The sequence below is a fragment of the Gigantopelta aegis genome, chromosome 14 (assembly GCF_016097555.1).
Source record: "Gigantopelta aegis isolate Gae_Host chromosome 14, Gae_host_genome, whole genome shotgun sequence".
NCBI classification, from domain to species: domain Eukaryota; kingdom Metazoa; phylum Mollusca; class Gastropoda; order Neomphalida; family Peltospiridae; genus Gigantopelta; species Gigantopelta aegis.
In genome coordinates, this window is record NC_054712.1 from 59652630 (window position 1) to 59668998 (window position 16369).

The 16369-nt window shown below is 40.2% G+C and overlaps 1 protein-coding gene across 1 annotated transcript in view; it reads right to left on the minus strand.

Moving 5' to 3' along the window:
* The window catches only part of LOC121389369 (C-Maf-inducing protein-like), an 80206-nt gene that overhangs the window by 44571 nt on the left and 19266 nt on the right, over positions 1 to 16369 (minus strand). Inside the window, exons 4-7 of the mRNA XM_041520964.1 lie at positions 15945 to 16025; positions 12095 to 12198; positions 8338 to 8439; positions 7103 to 7189 (exon numbers count right to left, since the gene is read on the minus strand). Of these exons, the coding sequence (XP_041376898.1) occupies positions 7103 to 7189; positions 8338 to 8439; positions 12095 to 12198; positions 15945 to 16025 (374 nt within the window). The remainder of the gene's footprint in view (positions 1 to 7102; positions 7190 to 8337; positions 8440 to 12094; positions 12199 to 15944; positions 16026 to 16369) is intronic.

A 16369-nucleotide genomic window follows, 5' to 3' on the forward strand; every position in this document is an offset into this window, starting at 1 on the left:
GACTGCCCCTAGCAGTGGAGTACAAGTCCTATAAAACATGTATAACGACTGCCCCTAGCAGTGGAGTACAAGTCTTATAAAACATGTATAACGACTGCCCCTAGCAGTGGAGTACAAGTCCTATAAAACATGTATAAAGACTGCCCCTAGCAGTGGAGTACAAGTCCTATAAAACATGTATAACGACTGCCCCTAGCAGTGGAGTACAAGTCTTATAAAACATGTATAACGACTGCCCCTAGCAGTCGAGTACAAGTCTTATAAAACATGTATAAAGACTGCCCCTAGCAGTGGAGTACAAGTCCTATAAAACATGTATAACGACTGCCCCTAGCAGTGGAGTACAAGTCCTATAAAACATGTATAAAGACTGCCCCTAGCAGTGGAGTACAAGTCCTATAAAACATGTATAACGACTGCCCCTAGCAGTGGAGTACAAGTCTTATAAAACATGTATAACGACTGCCCCTAGCAGTCGAGTACAAGTCTTATAAAACATGTATAAAGACTGCCCCTAGCAGTGGAGTACAAGTCCTATAAAACATGTATAAAGACTGCCCCTAGCAGTGGAGTACAAGTCTTATAAAACAAGTATAAAGACTGCCCCTAGCAGTGGAGTACAAGTCTTATAAAATGCACCAAATACTAGAGATTCAGTTCGATCCCTACATTTAAAATTAATTATATATTTTTCAACACCATTTCAGAAAGGTGTCAATTAACCGATAAACTCTAAAATGGCTTCCCTTGCTCGTCCATTGAATACATACTTGGCATTTACCACTTTCAGTACATCGAGAGGTTTCCTGCAAATGTCACTAGCTACCACTGCATGTAATACACAAAGTGACACAGGTACTGGGTGACCAGTATTGATTTCTAAAGTACAGGCCGTGTCGAAAGAGACCGATATTGGATATTCTCCCGAGACAAATAAGAGACCAGGCTTAAATAGCTCCGTATTCCCTCTAATTGCATTTTCTTTTACGACAGAAAATGTTTTCAGTGCACACAACACACCATCAAAATACACAGTGAGTGATTGGCTGCTCGATACCATTAGAGGGTATCTGGTACAAAGCACATAACTCCGTGATTATCGAAACATTGTGAAGGGCAAATCACGTGTTACGTATTGTTACTTACCCCTGTGATTACCGAAACATTGTGAAGGGGAAATCACGTGTTACGTATTGTTACTGAACCCCGTGATTACTGAAACATTGTGAAGGGCAAATCACGTGTTACGTATTGTTACTGAACTCCGTGATTACCGAAACATTGTGAAGGGCAAATCACGTGTTACGTATTGTTACTTACCCCTGTGATTACCGAAACATTGTGAAGGGCAAATCACTTGTTACGTATTGTTACTTACCCCTGTGATTACCGAAACATTGTGAAGGGCAAATCACGTGTTACGTATTGTTACTTACCCCTGTGATTACCGAAACATTGTGAAGGGCAAATCACGTGTTACGTATTGTTACTTACCCCGTGATTACCGAAACATTGTGAAGGGGAAATCACGTGTTACATATTGTTACTGAACCCCGTGATTACCGAAACATTGTGAAGGGGAAATCACGTGTTACGTATTGTTACTTACCCCTGTGATTACCGAAACATTGTGAAGGGGAAATCACGTGTTACGTATTGTTACTGAACCCCGTGATTACTGAAACATTGTGAAGGGGAAATCACGTGTTACGTATTGTTACTGAACCCCGTGATTACCGAAACATTGTGAAGGGGAAATCACGTGTTATGTATTGTTACATACCTCTGTGATTACCGAAACATTGTGAAGGGGAAATCACGTGTTACGTATTGTTACTGAACTCCATGATTACTGAAACATTGTGAAAGGGAAATCACGTGTTACGTATTGTTACTGAACCCCGTGATTACCGAAACATTGTGAAGGGGAAATCACGTGTTACGTATTGTTACTTACCCCTGTGATTACCGAACATTGTGAAGGGGAAATCACGTGTTACGTATTGTTACTGAACTCCGTGATTACTGAAACATTGTGAAGGGGAAATCACGTGTTACGTATTGTTACTGAACTCCGTGATTACTGAAACATTGTGAAAGGGAAATCACGTGTTACGTATTGTTACTGAACCCCGTGATTACCGAAACATTGTGAAGGGGAAATCACGTGTTACGTATTGTTACTTACCCCTGTGATTACCGAACATTGTGAAGGGGAAATCACGTGTTACGTATTGTTACTTACCCCTGTGATTACCGAAACATTGTGAAGGGGAAATCACGTGTTACGTATTGTTACTTACCCCTGTGATTACCGAAACATTGTGAAGGGGAAATCACGTGTTACGCATTGTTATTGAACCCCGTGATTACCGAAACATTGTGAAGGGCAAATCACGTGTTACGTATTGTTACTTACCCCTGTGATTACCGAAACATTGTGAAGGGGAAATCATGTGTTACGTATTGTTACTGAACCCCGTGATTACTGAACATTGTGAAGGGGAAATCACGCTAACTGATGAAACACATCTATCACCTTGTTAAAGTGTTAGGTCATTTCTATCATCCACACAGACAATTAGTGTAGTAGAGTTAAAAAGTTTGTTTTGTTTAATGACACCACTAGAGCACATTGATTAATTAATCATTGGCTATTGGATGTCAAGCATTTGGTAATTATGACTCGTAGTCATCAGAGGAAACCTGCTACATTTTTCCTAATGCAGCAAGGGATCTTTTATATGCACTTCCTAGTGTAGTAGAGATACCATAACTATAATTATATCATAATTAGTGGAAATGTGATACTAACATACCTCTTTTCATGCAGTTAGGCTATCACGTGTAGAGTGAAACCTGATATACGACCAACCTGCCTCTTTTCATGCAGTTAGGCTATCACATGTAGAATGAAACCTGATATACGACCAACCTGCCTCTTTTCATGCAGTTAGGCTATCAGTGTAGAGTGAAACCTGATATACGACCAACCTGGCAGTGTACTCTACACATCATATCCTACCTGCAGACATTTTTGGTTAGCACTTCTACAACTTCTAGCTGTCAAACTGCGATGTTTGTTGACGTCATTTCTCCATTTTGCATGTAACAAATTGCGTATAAAACCGCTTTTTGAAAACATGTGATGTTAAAAAAAACCATGATGGTACAATAGATGTTGCCTAATATAAACATGGGATGTGAGATCAGATGCTTGGATTTTTTAAAAGACTGATGATACAGGAATATAACTGATTTTGTGGTAAACTGAGTCCAAATGATGTTCATTTATTATGTCAGTATTACGGGAATCAGATTTTAGGATGCCCATATTAAAATTAGTCCTGTTATCAGGGTTATAAGTATATTAGTTAAAGTTTGTTTTGTTTAATGACACCACTAGAACACATTGATTTATTAATCATCGGCTGTTGGATGTCACATTTGGTCATTCTGACATATAGCCTTAGTGGTAAACCTTTACAATTTTTCCATTAACAGCAAGGGATCTATTACATGCACTTTCCCACATACAGGACAGCACATATCACAGTCCTTGATAGTCTTGGCACTAGTTGGAATGGGGGGAAAATACAATAGGAGAATGTTTTGTTTGTTTTGTTTAATGACACCACTAGAGCACATTGATTTATTAATCATCGGTTATTGGATGTCAAAAATTTAGTAATTTTGACATATAATTTTAAGAGAGGAAAACCCGCTACATTTTTCCATTAGTAGCAAGGAAGCTTTTATATGTACCATATCCCAGGTACAGGATAACACATACCACAGCATTTGATATACCAGTTGTGGTACACTGGCTGGAACAAGAAATACACGTAAAATAAGAGAATGAGTCTACTGAGATGATAAAGACTCTTGAACAATGTATCTCTGGTAATTAGCGTTCCACCGACCGAGCTAGGTCCCACCCTTGAGGAGATAAAGACTCTTGAACAATGTATCTCTGGTAATTAGCGTTCCATGGACTGAGCTAGGTCCCACCCTTGAGGAGATAAAGACTCTTGAACAATGTATCTCTGGTAATTAGCGTTCCATGGACTGAGCTAGGTCCCACCCTTGAGGAGATAAAGACTCTTGAACAATGTATCTCTGGTAATTAGCGTTCCACCGACCGAGCTAGGTCCCACCCTTGAGGAGATAAAGACTCTCGAACCAATGTATCTCTGGTAATTAGCGTTCCATGGACTGAGCTAGGTCCCACCCTTGAGGAGATAAAGACTCTTGAACAATGTATCTCTGGTAATTAGCGTTCCATGGACTGAGCTAGGTCCCACCCTTGAGGAGATAAAGACTCTTGAACAATGTATCTCTGGTAATTAGCGTTCCACCGACCGAGCTAGGTCCCACCCTTGAGGAGATAAAGACTCTCGAACCAATGTATCTCTGGTAATTAGCGTTCCACCGACCGAGCTAGGTCCCACCCTTGAGGAGATAAAGACACTCGAACCAATGTATCTCTGGTAATTAGCGTTCCACCGACCGAGCTAGGTCCCACCCTTGAGGAGATAAAGACACTCGAACCAATGTATCTCTGGTAATTAGCGTTCCACCGACCGAGCTAGGTCCCACCCTTGAGGAGATAAAGACACTCCAACCAATGTATCTCTGGTAATTAGCGTTCCACCGACCGAGCTAGGTCCCACCCTTGAGGAGATAAAGACACTCGAACCAATGTATCTCTGGTAATTAGCGTTCCACCGACCGAGCTAGGTCCCACCCTTGAGGAGATAAAGACTCTCGAACCAATGTATCTGGTAATTAGCGTTCCACCGACCGAGCTAGGTCCCACCCTTGAGGAGATAAAGACTCTCGAACAATGTATCTCTGGTAATTAGCGTTCCACCGACCGAGCTAGGTCCCACCCTTGCGGAGATAAAGACTCTCGAACCAATGTATCTCTGGTAATTAGCGTTCCACCGACCGAGCTAGGTCCCACCCTTGAGGAGATAAAGACTCTCGAACCAATGTATCTCTGGTAATTAGCGTTCCACCGACCGAGCTAGGTCCCACCCTTGAGGAGATAAAGAATCTCGAACCAATGTATCTCTGGTAATTAGCGTTCCACCGACCGAGCTAGGTCCCACCCTTGAGGAGATAAAGACACTCGAACCAATGTATCTCTGGTAATTAGCGTTCCACCGACCGAGCTAGGTCCCACCCTTGAGGAGATAAAGACTCTCGAACCAATGTATCTCTGGTAATTAGCGTTCCACCGACCGAGCTAGGTCCCACCCTTGAGGAGATAAAGACACTCGAACCAATGTATCTCTGGTAATTAGCGTTCCACCGACTGAGCTAGGTCCCACCCTTGAGGAGATAAAGACTCTCGAACCAATGTATCTCTGGTAATTAGCGTTCCACCGACTGAGCTAGGTCCCACCCTTGCGGAGATAAAGACTCTCGAACCAATGTATCTCTGGTAATTAGCGTTCCACCGACCGAGCTAGGTCCCACCCTTGAGGAGATAAAGACTCTCGAACCAATGTATCTCTGGTAATTAGCGTTCCACCGACCGAGCTAGGTCCCACCCTTGAGGAGATAAAGACACTCGAACCAATGTATCTCTGGTAATTAGCGTTCCACCGACCGAGCTAGGTCCCACCCTTGAGGAGATAAAGACTCTCGAACCAATGTATCTCTGGTAATTAGCGTTCCACCGACCGAGCTAGGTCCCACCCTTGAGGAGATAAAGACACTCGAACCAATGTATCTCTGGTAATTAGCGTTCCACCGACTGAGCTAGGTCCCACCCTTGAGGAGATAAAGACTCTCGAACCAATGTATCTCTGGTAATTAGCGTTCCACCGACTGAGCTAGGTCCCACCCTTGCGGAGATAAAGACTCTCGAACCAATGTATCTCTGGTAATTAGCGTTCCACCGACCGAGCTAGGTCCCACCCTTGAGGAGATAAAGACTCTCGATAAAGCCACTCTTGAAGGGTAGGTGGTTAATGCTGTAAAAAAATTATTAAACAAAACAGACAGAAACAGTTTTTTGAGAAAGCCAAATGATTTTCATCTCTGGGTAATGTGAAAAAATATAAAGGCAGCAAACATGGTTAAACATCATGCATTAACTCGGGACAGATAATTTGTAATTCCTCGTAGCTCGTTAGTTCTTCTCTAAATCTACTAACCTAATAGAAACACTAACAGAACTACTTACATTGTCTCATAGTTCGTTAGTTCTTCTCTAAATGTACTAACCTGATGGAAACACTAGCAGAACTACTTACATTGTCTACAGATGGAAACACCAACAGAACTACTTACATTGTCTACAGATGGAAGCACCAACAGAACTACTTACATTGTCTACAGATGGAAACACCAACAGAACTACTTACATTGTCTACAGATGGAAACACCATTGTCTACAGATGAAAACACCAACAGAACTACTTACATTGTCTACAGATGGAAACACCAACAGAACTACTTACATTGTCTACAGATGGAAACGCCAACAGAACTACTTACATTGTCTACAGATGGAAACACCAACAGAACTACTTACATTGTCTACAGATGGAAAAACTAACAGAACTACTTACACTGTCTACAGATGGAAAAACTAACAGAACTACTTACACTGTCTACAGATGGAAACACCAACAGAACTACTTACATTGTCTACAGATGGAAACACCAACAGAACTAATTACATTGTCAACAGATGGAAACACCAACAGAACTAATTACATTGTCTACAGATGGAAACACCAACAGAACTAATTACATTGTCAACAGATGGAAACACCAACAGAACTAATTACATTGTCTACAGATGGAAACACCAACAGAACTAATTACATTGTCTACAGATGGAAAAACTAACAGAACTACTTACACTGTCTACAGATGGAAACACCAACAGAACTAATTACATTGTCAACAGATGGAAATGCCAACAGAACTACTTACATTGTCTACAGATGGAAACACCAACAGAACTACTTACATTGTCTACAGATGGAAAAACTAACAGAACTACTTACACTGTCTACAGATGGAAACACCAACAGAACTACTTACATTGTCTACAGATGGAAACACCAACAGAACTACTTACATTGTCTCCAGCATCGATATGTAACACAGAATCTTCAACGTCCATTCATTTTGGTCGTAGCAGCCATCTAGGTTGCTTTGCATAGCACTGAAACAATAAAAAAATTACAATGACTGCTTTTAGCAAAATCTTTCATTAATTTTTTTTAGATAATAGTGGAGTTTTTTAAATTGCATTACACATAATGAAGAATGGCTTAATTAGGAATAGGAGACTGCACTCAAAAGTGTGAATTCTTAAGGAAATAATCAAATAGCCTCTACTGTGCTTGTGAAGTAATTTTTTTGAATGATTTGCACTTTCTCATACACTCTCCACAACTTCAGCATTTAAAACTGATCATCCAGGTATTTGGTTTGCTGTGATGTGCTTTATTCAATTTTCATTCACCGTTATGTGTGATCTATGTGAATGGCAAATGAAGTTTTTACCATACGTACATTGTATGCTCTTGGACAATATGCAATGAATCTGTTTTTACCATACGTATGCTCTTGGACATTATGCAATGAATCTGTTTTTACCATACGTATGCTCTTGGACAATATGCAATGAATCTGTTTTTACCATACGTATGCTCTTGGACAATATGCAATGAATCTGTTTTTACCATACGTATGCTCTTGGACAATATGCAATGAATCTGTTTTGCAGCAGACCACATAAAAGGAGGATTCCACAGAATTCAATGCGTCACCTGCCAAAAACGTTTTCAATGCATTGTGATGAACATCCATAGGAACAACTACAAACCAAGTTTCACTGACCTAGGACTTGTAGTTTGCGAGAAACTGATCTAAATATGAAACTTTAATGTGAAATTAAACTGTGTTGAAGTTGTCGTCACCCCAATGATGTTATTAAGACTTAAAAGGGAATTATCATTGAAGATCATTTCCTTCACTCCTCTTAGGATGTGTTTTGCATTACAACAAAAATGTCAAATGATGTAAAGGCAAGATTAAGGCTTAAATGACAAAAATCATGATAAATTAAGGGCAGGTGAGATTAACATTTAGATGAAGAAGGTTTTTGTCTGTCACTTCTTGTGGGTTGTGTTTTGCATTAGTAAAAAATGTCAAATGATGATGAGGTAAGATTAAGGCTTAAATGACAAAAATCATGATAAATGATAGGTGAGTGAGATTAAGCCTTAAATAATAAAAGATAATGTCTATAACATCCTCTGTGTTGCCCTATTCACAAGTTTAACCACAGTTCTGCATGACACTTACTTGTTCTTTTCCTCGTAAAAGTTGTAAATCGCTGCCAGACAGACGGCCACCAGATTGGGCAGGACTCTAGGATGTGGACAACAATGGGCTGGTCCATGCATGCTGCACAACAACAACAACAACAACAACTGTATTTATTATCAAAAGTTACAGGTTTTTTAACAACACCACTAGAGCACATTGATTTTTAATTATTGGCTATTGGATGTCAAACAGTTGTAATTTTTACTTTTAATGTTAATTTAAATTTTTTCATTAGTAGCAAGGGATCTTTTATATTGCACCTTCCCAAAGACAGGATAACACATACCTTGGTCTTTGATATACCAGTCATGGTGCACTGGCTGGAATGAGAAATAGCCCAGTGGGCCCACAGACTGGGATCAATTCTAGACTGACCATGCATTAAGCGAATTGTTTACCACTGGGCTACATCCTACACCACGCCCTCAGTATATAATCACTGAATATCTCAGCAACATATATACTATGGTAATGAAAGCACCACGCCCTCAGTATACAGTCACTGAATATCTCAGCAACATATATACTATGGTAATGAAAGCACCACGCCCTCAGTATACAGTCACTGAATATCTCAGCAACATATATACTATGGTAATGAAAGCACCACGCCCTCAGTATACAGTCACTGAATATCTCAGCAACATATATACTATGGTAATGAAAGCACCACGCCCTCAGTATACAGTCACTGAATATCTCAGCAACATATATACTATGGTAATGAAAGCATCACGCCCTCAGTATACAGTCACTGAATATCTCAGCAACATATATACTATGGTAATGAAAGCACCACGCCCTCAGTATACAGTCACTGAATATCTCAGCAACATATATACTATGGTAATGAAAGCATCACGCCCTCAGTATACAGTCACTGAATATCTCAGCAACATATATACTATGGTAATGAAAGCACCACGCCCTCAGTATACAGTCACTGAATATCTCAGCAACATATATACTATGGTAATGAAAGCATCACGCCCTCAGTATACAGTCACTGAATATCTCAGCAACATATATACTATGGTAATGAAAGCACCACGCCCTCAGTATACAGTCACTGCCACTGAATATCTCAGCAACATATATACTATGGTAATGAAAGCACCACGCCCTCAGTATACAGTCACTGAATATCTCAGCAACATATATACTATGGTAATGAAAGCACCACGCCCTCAGTATACAGTCACTGCCACTGAATATCTCAGCAACATATATACTATGGTAATGAAAGCACCACGCCCTCAGTATACAGTCACTGAATATCTCAGCAACATATATACTATGGTAATGAAAGCACCACGCCCTCAGTATATAGTCACTGAATATCTCAGCAACATATATACTATGGTAATGAAAGCATCACGCCCTCAGTATACAGTCACTGCCACTGAATATCTCAGCAACATATATACTATGGTAATGAAAGCACCACGCCCTCAGTATACAGTCACTGCCACTGAATATCTCAGCAACATATATACTATGGTAATGAAAGCACCACGCCCTCAGTATACAGTCACTGCCACTGAATATCTCAGCAACATATATACTATGGTAATGAAAGCACCACGCCCTCAGTATACAGTCACTGCCACTGAATATCTCAGCAACATATATACTATGGTAATGAAAGCACCACGCCCTCAGTATACAGTCACTGAATATCTCAGCAACATATATACTATGGTAATGAAAGCACCACGCCCTCAGTATACAGTCACTGAATATCTCAGCAACATATATACTATGGTAATGAAAGCACCACGCCCTCAGTATACAGTCACTGAATATCTCAGCAACATATATACTATGGTAATGAAAGCACCACGCCCTCAGTATACTGCCACTGAATATCTCAGCAACATATATACTATGGTAATGAAAGCACCACGCCCTCAGTATACAGTCACTGAATATCTCAGCAACATATATACTATGGTAATGAAAGCACCACGCCCTCAGTATATAGTCACTGAATATCTCAGCAACATATATACTATGGTAATGAAAGCACCACGCCCTCAGTATACAGTCACTGCCACTGAATATCTCAGCAACATATATACTATGGTAATGAAAGCACCACGCCCTCAGTATACAGTCACTGAATATCTCAGCAACATATATACAATGGTAATGAAAGCACCACGCCCTCAGTATACAGTCACTGAATATCTCAGCAACATATATACTATGGTAATGAAAGCATCACGCCCTCAGTATACAGTCACTGAATATCTCAGCAACATATATACAATGGTAATGAAAGCACCACGCCCTCAGTATACAGTCACTGAATATCTCAGCAACATATATACTATGGTAATGAAAGCATCACGCCCTCAGTATATAGTCACTGAATATCTCAGCAACATATACTATGGTAATGAAAGCATCACGCCCTCAGTATACAGTCACTGAATATCTCAGCAACATATATACTATGGTAATGAAAGCATCACGCCCTCAGTATACAGTCACTGAATATCTCAGCAACATATATACTATGGTAATGAAAGCATCACGCCCTCAGTATACAGTCACTGAATATCTCAGCAACATATATACTATGGTAATGAAAGCATCACGCCCTCAGTATACAGTCACTGAATATCTCAGCAACATATATACTATGGTAATGAAAGCATCACGCCCTCAGTATATAGTCACTGAATATCTCAGCAACATATATACTATGGTAATGAAAGCACCACGCCCTCAGTATACAGTCACTGAATATCTCAGCAACATATACTATGGTAATGAAAGCATCACACCCTCAGTATACAGTCACTGAATATCTCAGCAACATATATACTATGGTAATGAAAGCACCACACCCTCAGTATACAGTCACTGAATATCTCAGCAACATATATACAATGGTAATGAAAGCACCACGCCCTCAGTATACAGTCACTGAATATCTCAGCAACATATATACTATGGTAATGAAAGCACCACGCCCTCAGTATACTGCCACTGAATATCTCAGCAACATATATACTATGGTAATGAAAGCATCACACCCTCAGTATACAGTCACTGAATATCTCAGCAACATATATACTATGGTAATGAAAGCATCACGCCCTCAGTATATAGTCACTGAATATCTCAGCAACATATATACTATGGTAATGAAAGCATCACGCCCTCAGTATACAGTCACTGCCACTGAATATCTCAGCAACATATATACTATGGTAATGAAAGCACCACGCCCTCAGTATACAGTCACTGCCACTGAATATCTCAGCAACATATATACTATGGTAATGAAAGCATCACGCCCTCAGTATACAGTCACTGTATATCTCAGCAACATATATACTATGGTAATGAAAGCACCACGCCCTCAGTATATAGTCACTGAATATCTCAGCAACATATATACTATGGTAATGAAAGCACCACGACCTCAGTATATAGTCACGGCCACTGAATATCTCAGCGACACATATACTATGGTAATGAAAGCAACATACTGTTTTAGCTAATTTACAGAATTCTGAAGCAGTTTTGTAAAACTTGCTAACAGTAATTGAGTCAGAGTTTTATTCTCCAAATACCAAGATGTTTAAAGTACTCTACATGAAAAACAGCAGCTGTCTAACTTGGCTACTAACAGCTGTCTAACTTGGTTACTAATAGCTGTCTAACTTGGCTACTAACAGCTAGGCCTAACTGTGAACAGACAAAGCATCAGAAGGATCACCTTTTAACAAAGTTCTGGACAACTCGGATCCCGTCATTCTGGCAGTTCAGGGCTTGGATGTACTCCTGAACAAAGAATCTCATTGGAGGGTTTTTACCAAAGTCCTGAAACAAAGAAAAGGAATGTGTCTTTAACAACCAACCAGCACTTTGTTTTCAATCAGCCGCATCACTCAAAATTGACAAAGCAGGAGGCCATTGTCGCTCAAAATCAGGTTTCGAATTTTACCAGTTATCGATGGCCAGTGATGTGGGTGAGACTGCTATCAGCTGACAGTTAACTGAAGGAAGGAAGGAAATGTTTTATTTAATGATGTACTCAACACATTTTATTTACAGTTACCGTATTGTTCCTATTTGTAGCGCCCGTATCAAACTGTCAATGCGTCTGGCTCGCTGAGACATCAAAAGCTTTGCCGCCGAGTCACTCCACCAGTGATGTTTTCTTGTTGAAATGACGTAGCGTACCGTACATCGTCAGCTGATTTATCGAAATACATGGTACTGTGCACGTAGGCATATACGGTGTCGGTGTAAATACCTACCGGTATGTTTGTACTTCCGGTTTTGAACAGCGTTAACGGAGTGTCGTGCGTTCATTCTGCGTGGAGATAACAGCGACATACATTTGATAAATGACATGTGTGACATACTGTTCGCCCATACTAGTGTCATAGTGCTTCACCTGTTTGGATTTTATTTGTTTACTGATTATAATCATTGCAAGTCGGCAGTCAGGTAAGCCAGTTTTACTATTTTACGGGTACCGTTTCATGATACATTTCTCGTGATCATAGGGGGCGCTTATATTAGAGCGGGTGCTACAAATAGGAACAATACGGTATATGGATTTGGACATATTGTTAAGGACCACACAGATATTGAGAGAGGAAACCCGCTGTCGCCACTTCATGGGCTACTCTTTTTAATTAGCAGCAAGGGATCTTTTATATGCACCATCCCACAGACAGGATAGTACATACCACAGCCTTTGTTACACCAGTTGTGGAGCACTGGCTGGAACAAGAAATAGCCCAATGGGCCCACCGACGGGAATCAATCCTAGACCAATCGCACATCAGGCGAGCGCTGTACCACTAAGCTACGTCCCTGGCCCTTAACTAAATGAATCCCACCACCAACTGATAAGCAAATCAACCCTAGACCAATCGCACATCAGGCGAGCGCTGTACCACTGAGCTACGTCCCGGCCCTTAACTAAATGAATCCCACCACCAACTGATAAGCAAATCTTTAAAATGTAACAGAATTTAACATGTAACTTTCTCATAATATCCATGTCATAAATCTATTTGGTATTTTGTTGTATGAACCCAGTTAATATACCAATGGGTCAATGGGTCATTTGTTTACAAGCCGACAAGACTTGTACACGTAAATGTAATGTTGTGATAAGATTTAGATAAAGTGCTTGATTCCAAACTACATTTGTGCCAACCGTGCTGTCATATTATTACCAATGATGGACACTGTAATTCACTTCTTGTTTTGTAATTTGCAAAATATCAACCTCATCTATAGTTAATCAGTATTTGTCTGGGCAGAGCCTTGACAAATACCAATTAACACGGATTCAGTTGGTATTTTCCATATTTAAAAAAACTTGTGATTAATCCTCAACATAATCTTCTTTTTCTATGTTATATATATTTTTTTTACTTCTATTAATAACTATGTTATTTTTGTTGTTACTGCAGTTGTATTTGCTGTTACTGTGACAAACCCGATGACAAGGAAGGATGTAATCTCTACAATAACAATCCATTTCAACTTCTGTTTGCCCATCTAATCTCACAGAGAAAAAATGAATTATTTGAAATTATTTTCCATTTAGTTATGTTTGCTTTCATTTGTGTGAGGTTACTGACTTATCAAAGGACTGGCTTCTTGCTACTCGTGTATCCTTCCGGTAATGTAAATTTCAAGTCATATGTATTTTTTTTCTATCGCTGTTTACAGTGTGCCGAACTAACGTTAAGCCTCCATTCAGCTGGAGAATCTGCACATTATGGACTGCAGGCAATGACACGCACGACCTTGGTAACAATTCGCTCAGCTGGGCGGTACAATAAATCAATATATGTTCACTTGATAAATAGGGCCATTGAAATAACAATTTATTCCAATTTTCTTCATCAACTGTCATGCTATACAAGAGAGAGAGAGAGAGAGGGAGGGAGGGAGGGAGGGGAGGAGAGAGGGAGGGAGGGGAGGAGAGACGGAGGAAGGGAGGAGGAGAGAGGGAGGGAGGGGACAGACAGAGAGAGATGGACAGATGGATGTGAAAAGAGATATTATAATCAGAAGTTTAAAAGCTGCCTTCCCCCATACATCTCTTTCTTTTATATATTTAAAATGGCTATTACAAAAAATGAAGCCAAAATGGTAAAACAATGTGTTGCTGTTCTTTAGACATCAAATAAATAGCAAAAACCTTTGATATATCAGCCATGAGGAATTGGTTGGAATGAGGGTGTGTGTGAAATAATCAGAGACTAGGTCCACTGACGTGGCTTGATCCTATGACGCAAGCACCTCAAACATGTGCTGTACTGATCGAGCTAGATCCCGCCCCTTCCTGTACTAATCGTGGCCTGTGATGCACCAGTTGTTCATCACCATATCATCCACTAACATATGACAAATACAGGGAAACCCACAAAACCAGACCCTTCCTGTACTAATCGTGGCCTGTGATGCACCAGTTGTTCATCACCATATCATCCACTAACATATGACAAATACAGGGAAACCCACAAAACCAGACCCTGCATGTACTAATCGTGGCCTGTGATGCACCAGTTGTTCATCACCATATCATCCACTAACATATGACAAATACAGGGAAACCCACAAAACCAGACCCTTCCTGTACTAATTGTGGCCTGTGATGCACCAGTTGTTCGTCACCATATCATCCACTAACATATGACAAATACAGGGAAACCCACAAAACCAGACCCTGCATGTACTAATCGTGGCCTGTGATGCACCAGTTGTTCGTCACCATATCATCCACTAACATATGACAAATACAGGGAAACCCACAAAACCAGACCCTGCATGTACTAATCGTGGCCTGTGATGCACCAGTTGTTCGTCACCATATCATCCACTAACATATGACAAATACAGGGAAACCCACAAAACCAGACCCTGCATGTACTAATCGTGGCCTGTGATGCACCAGTTGTTCGTCACCATATCATCCACTAACATATGACAAATACAGGGAAACCCACAAAACCAGACCCTTCCTGTACTAATCGTGGCCTGTGATGCACCAGTTGTTCGTCACCATATCATCCACTAACATATGACAAATACAGGGAAACCCACAAAACCAGACCCTTCCTGTACTAATCGTGGCCTGTGATGCACCAGTTGTTCGTCACCATATCATCCACTAACATATGACAATTACAGGGAAACCCACAAAACCAGACCCTGCATGTACTAATTGTGGCCTGTGATGCACCAGTTGTTCATCACCATATCATCCACTAACATATGACAAATACAGGGAAACCCACAAAACCAGACCCTTCCTGTACTAATAGTGGCCTGTGATGCACCAGTTGTTCGTCACCATATCATCCACTAACATATGACAAATACAGGGAAACCCACAAAACCAGACCCTGCATGTACACCATGGTCCTTTTTAAAATATCAGTACAGAACAGAAACTCACAAAACCGGATACCCATTAACACCAGACTTTTTACTTTACTTGGTCCTGTGGGTGTGGGAGGGGTTTCACTGTATTGTACAGGATATTCACAGAATATGTGCAGGACACTGTAGAGAATGCTGTTCTTCATACTCACCATGTTATGCTTCAGTATCCTTTGAACTACAGGGGTGAACAATTCTATGACTATACTGGACCGAGGACTATTTTTGCAATGCTGCAAATAAAAAAACCCAGGAAAGATTATATCATTACAGTTGAAATAACAATATCTGTATCATACTTAAGGGGTGCTCTCACATTATTACAGTTGAAATAACAATATCTGTATCGTACTTAAGGGGTGTTCTCACATTATTACAGTTGAAATATCAATATCTGTATCATACTTTAGGGGTGCTCTCACATTATTACAGTTGAAATATCAATATCTGTATCATACTTTAGGGGTGTTCTCACATTATTACAGTTGAAATATCAATATCTGTATCATACTTTAGGGGTGTTCTCACATTATTACAGTTGAAATATCAATATCTGTATCATACTTTAGGGGTGTTC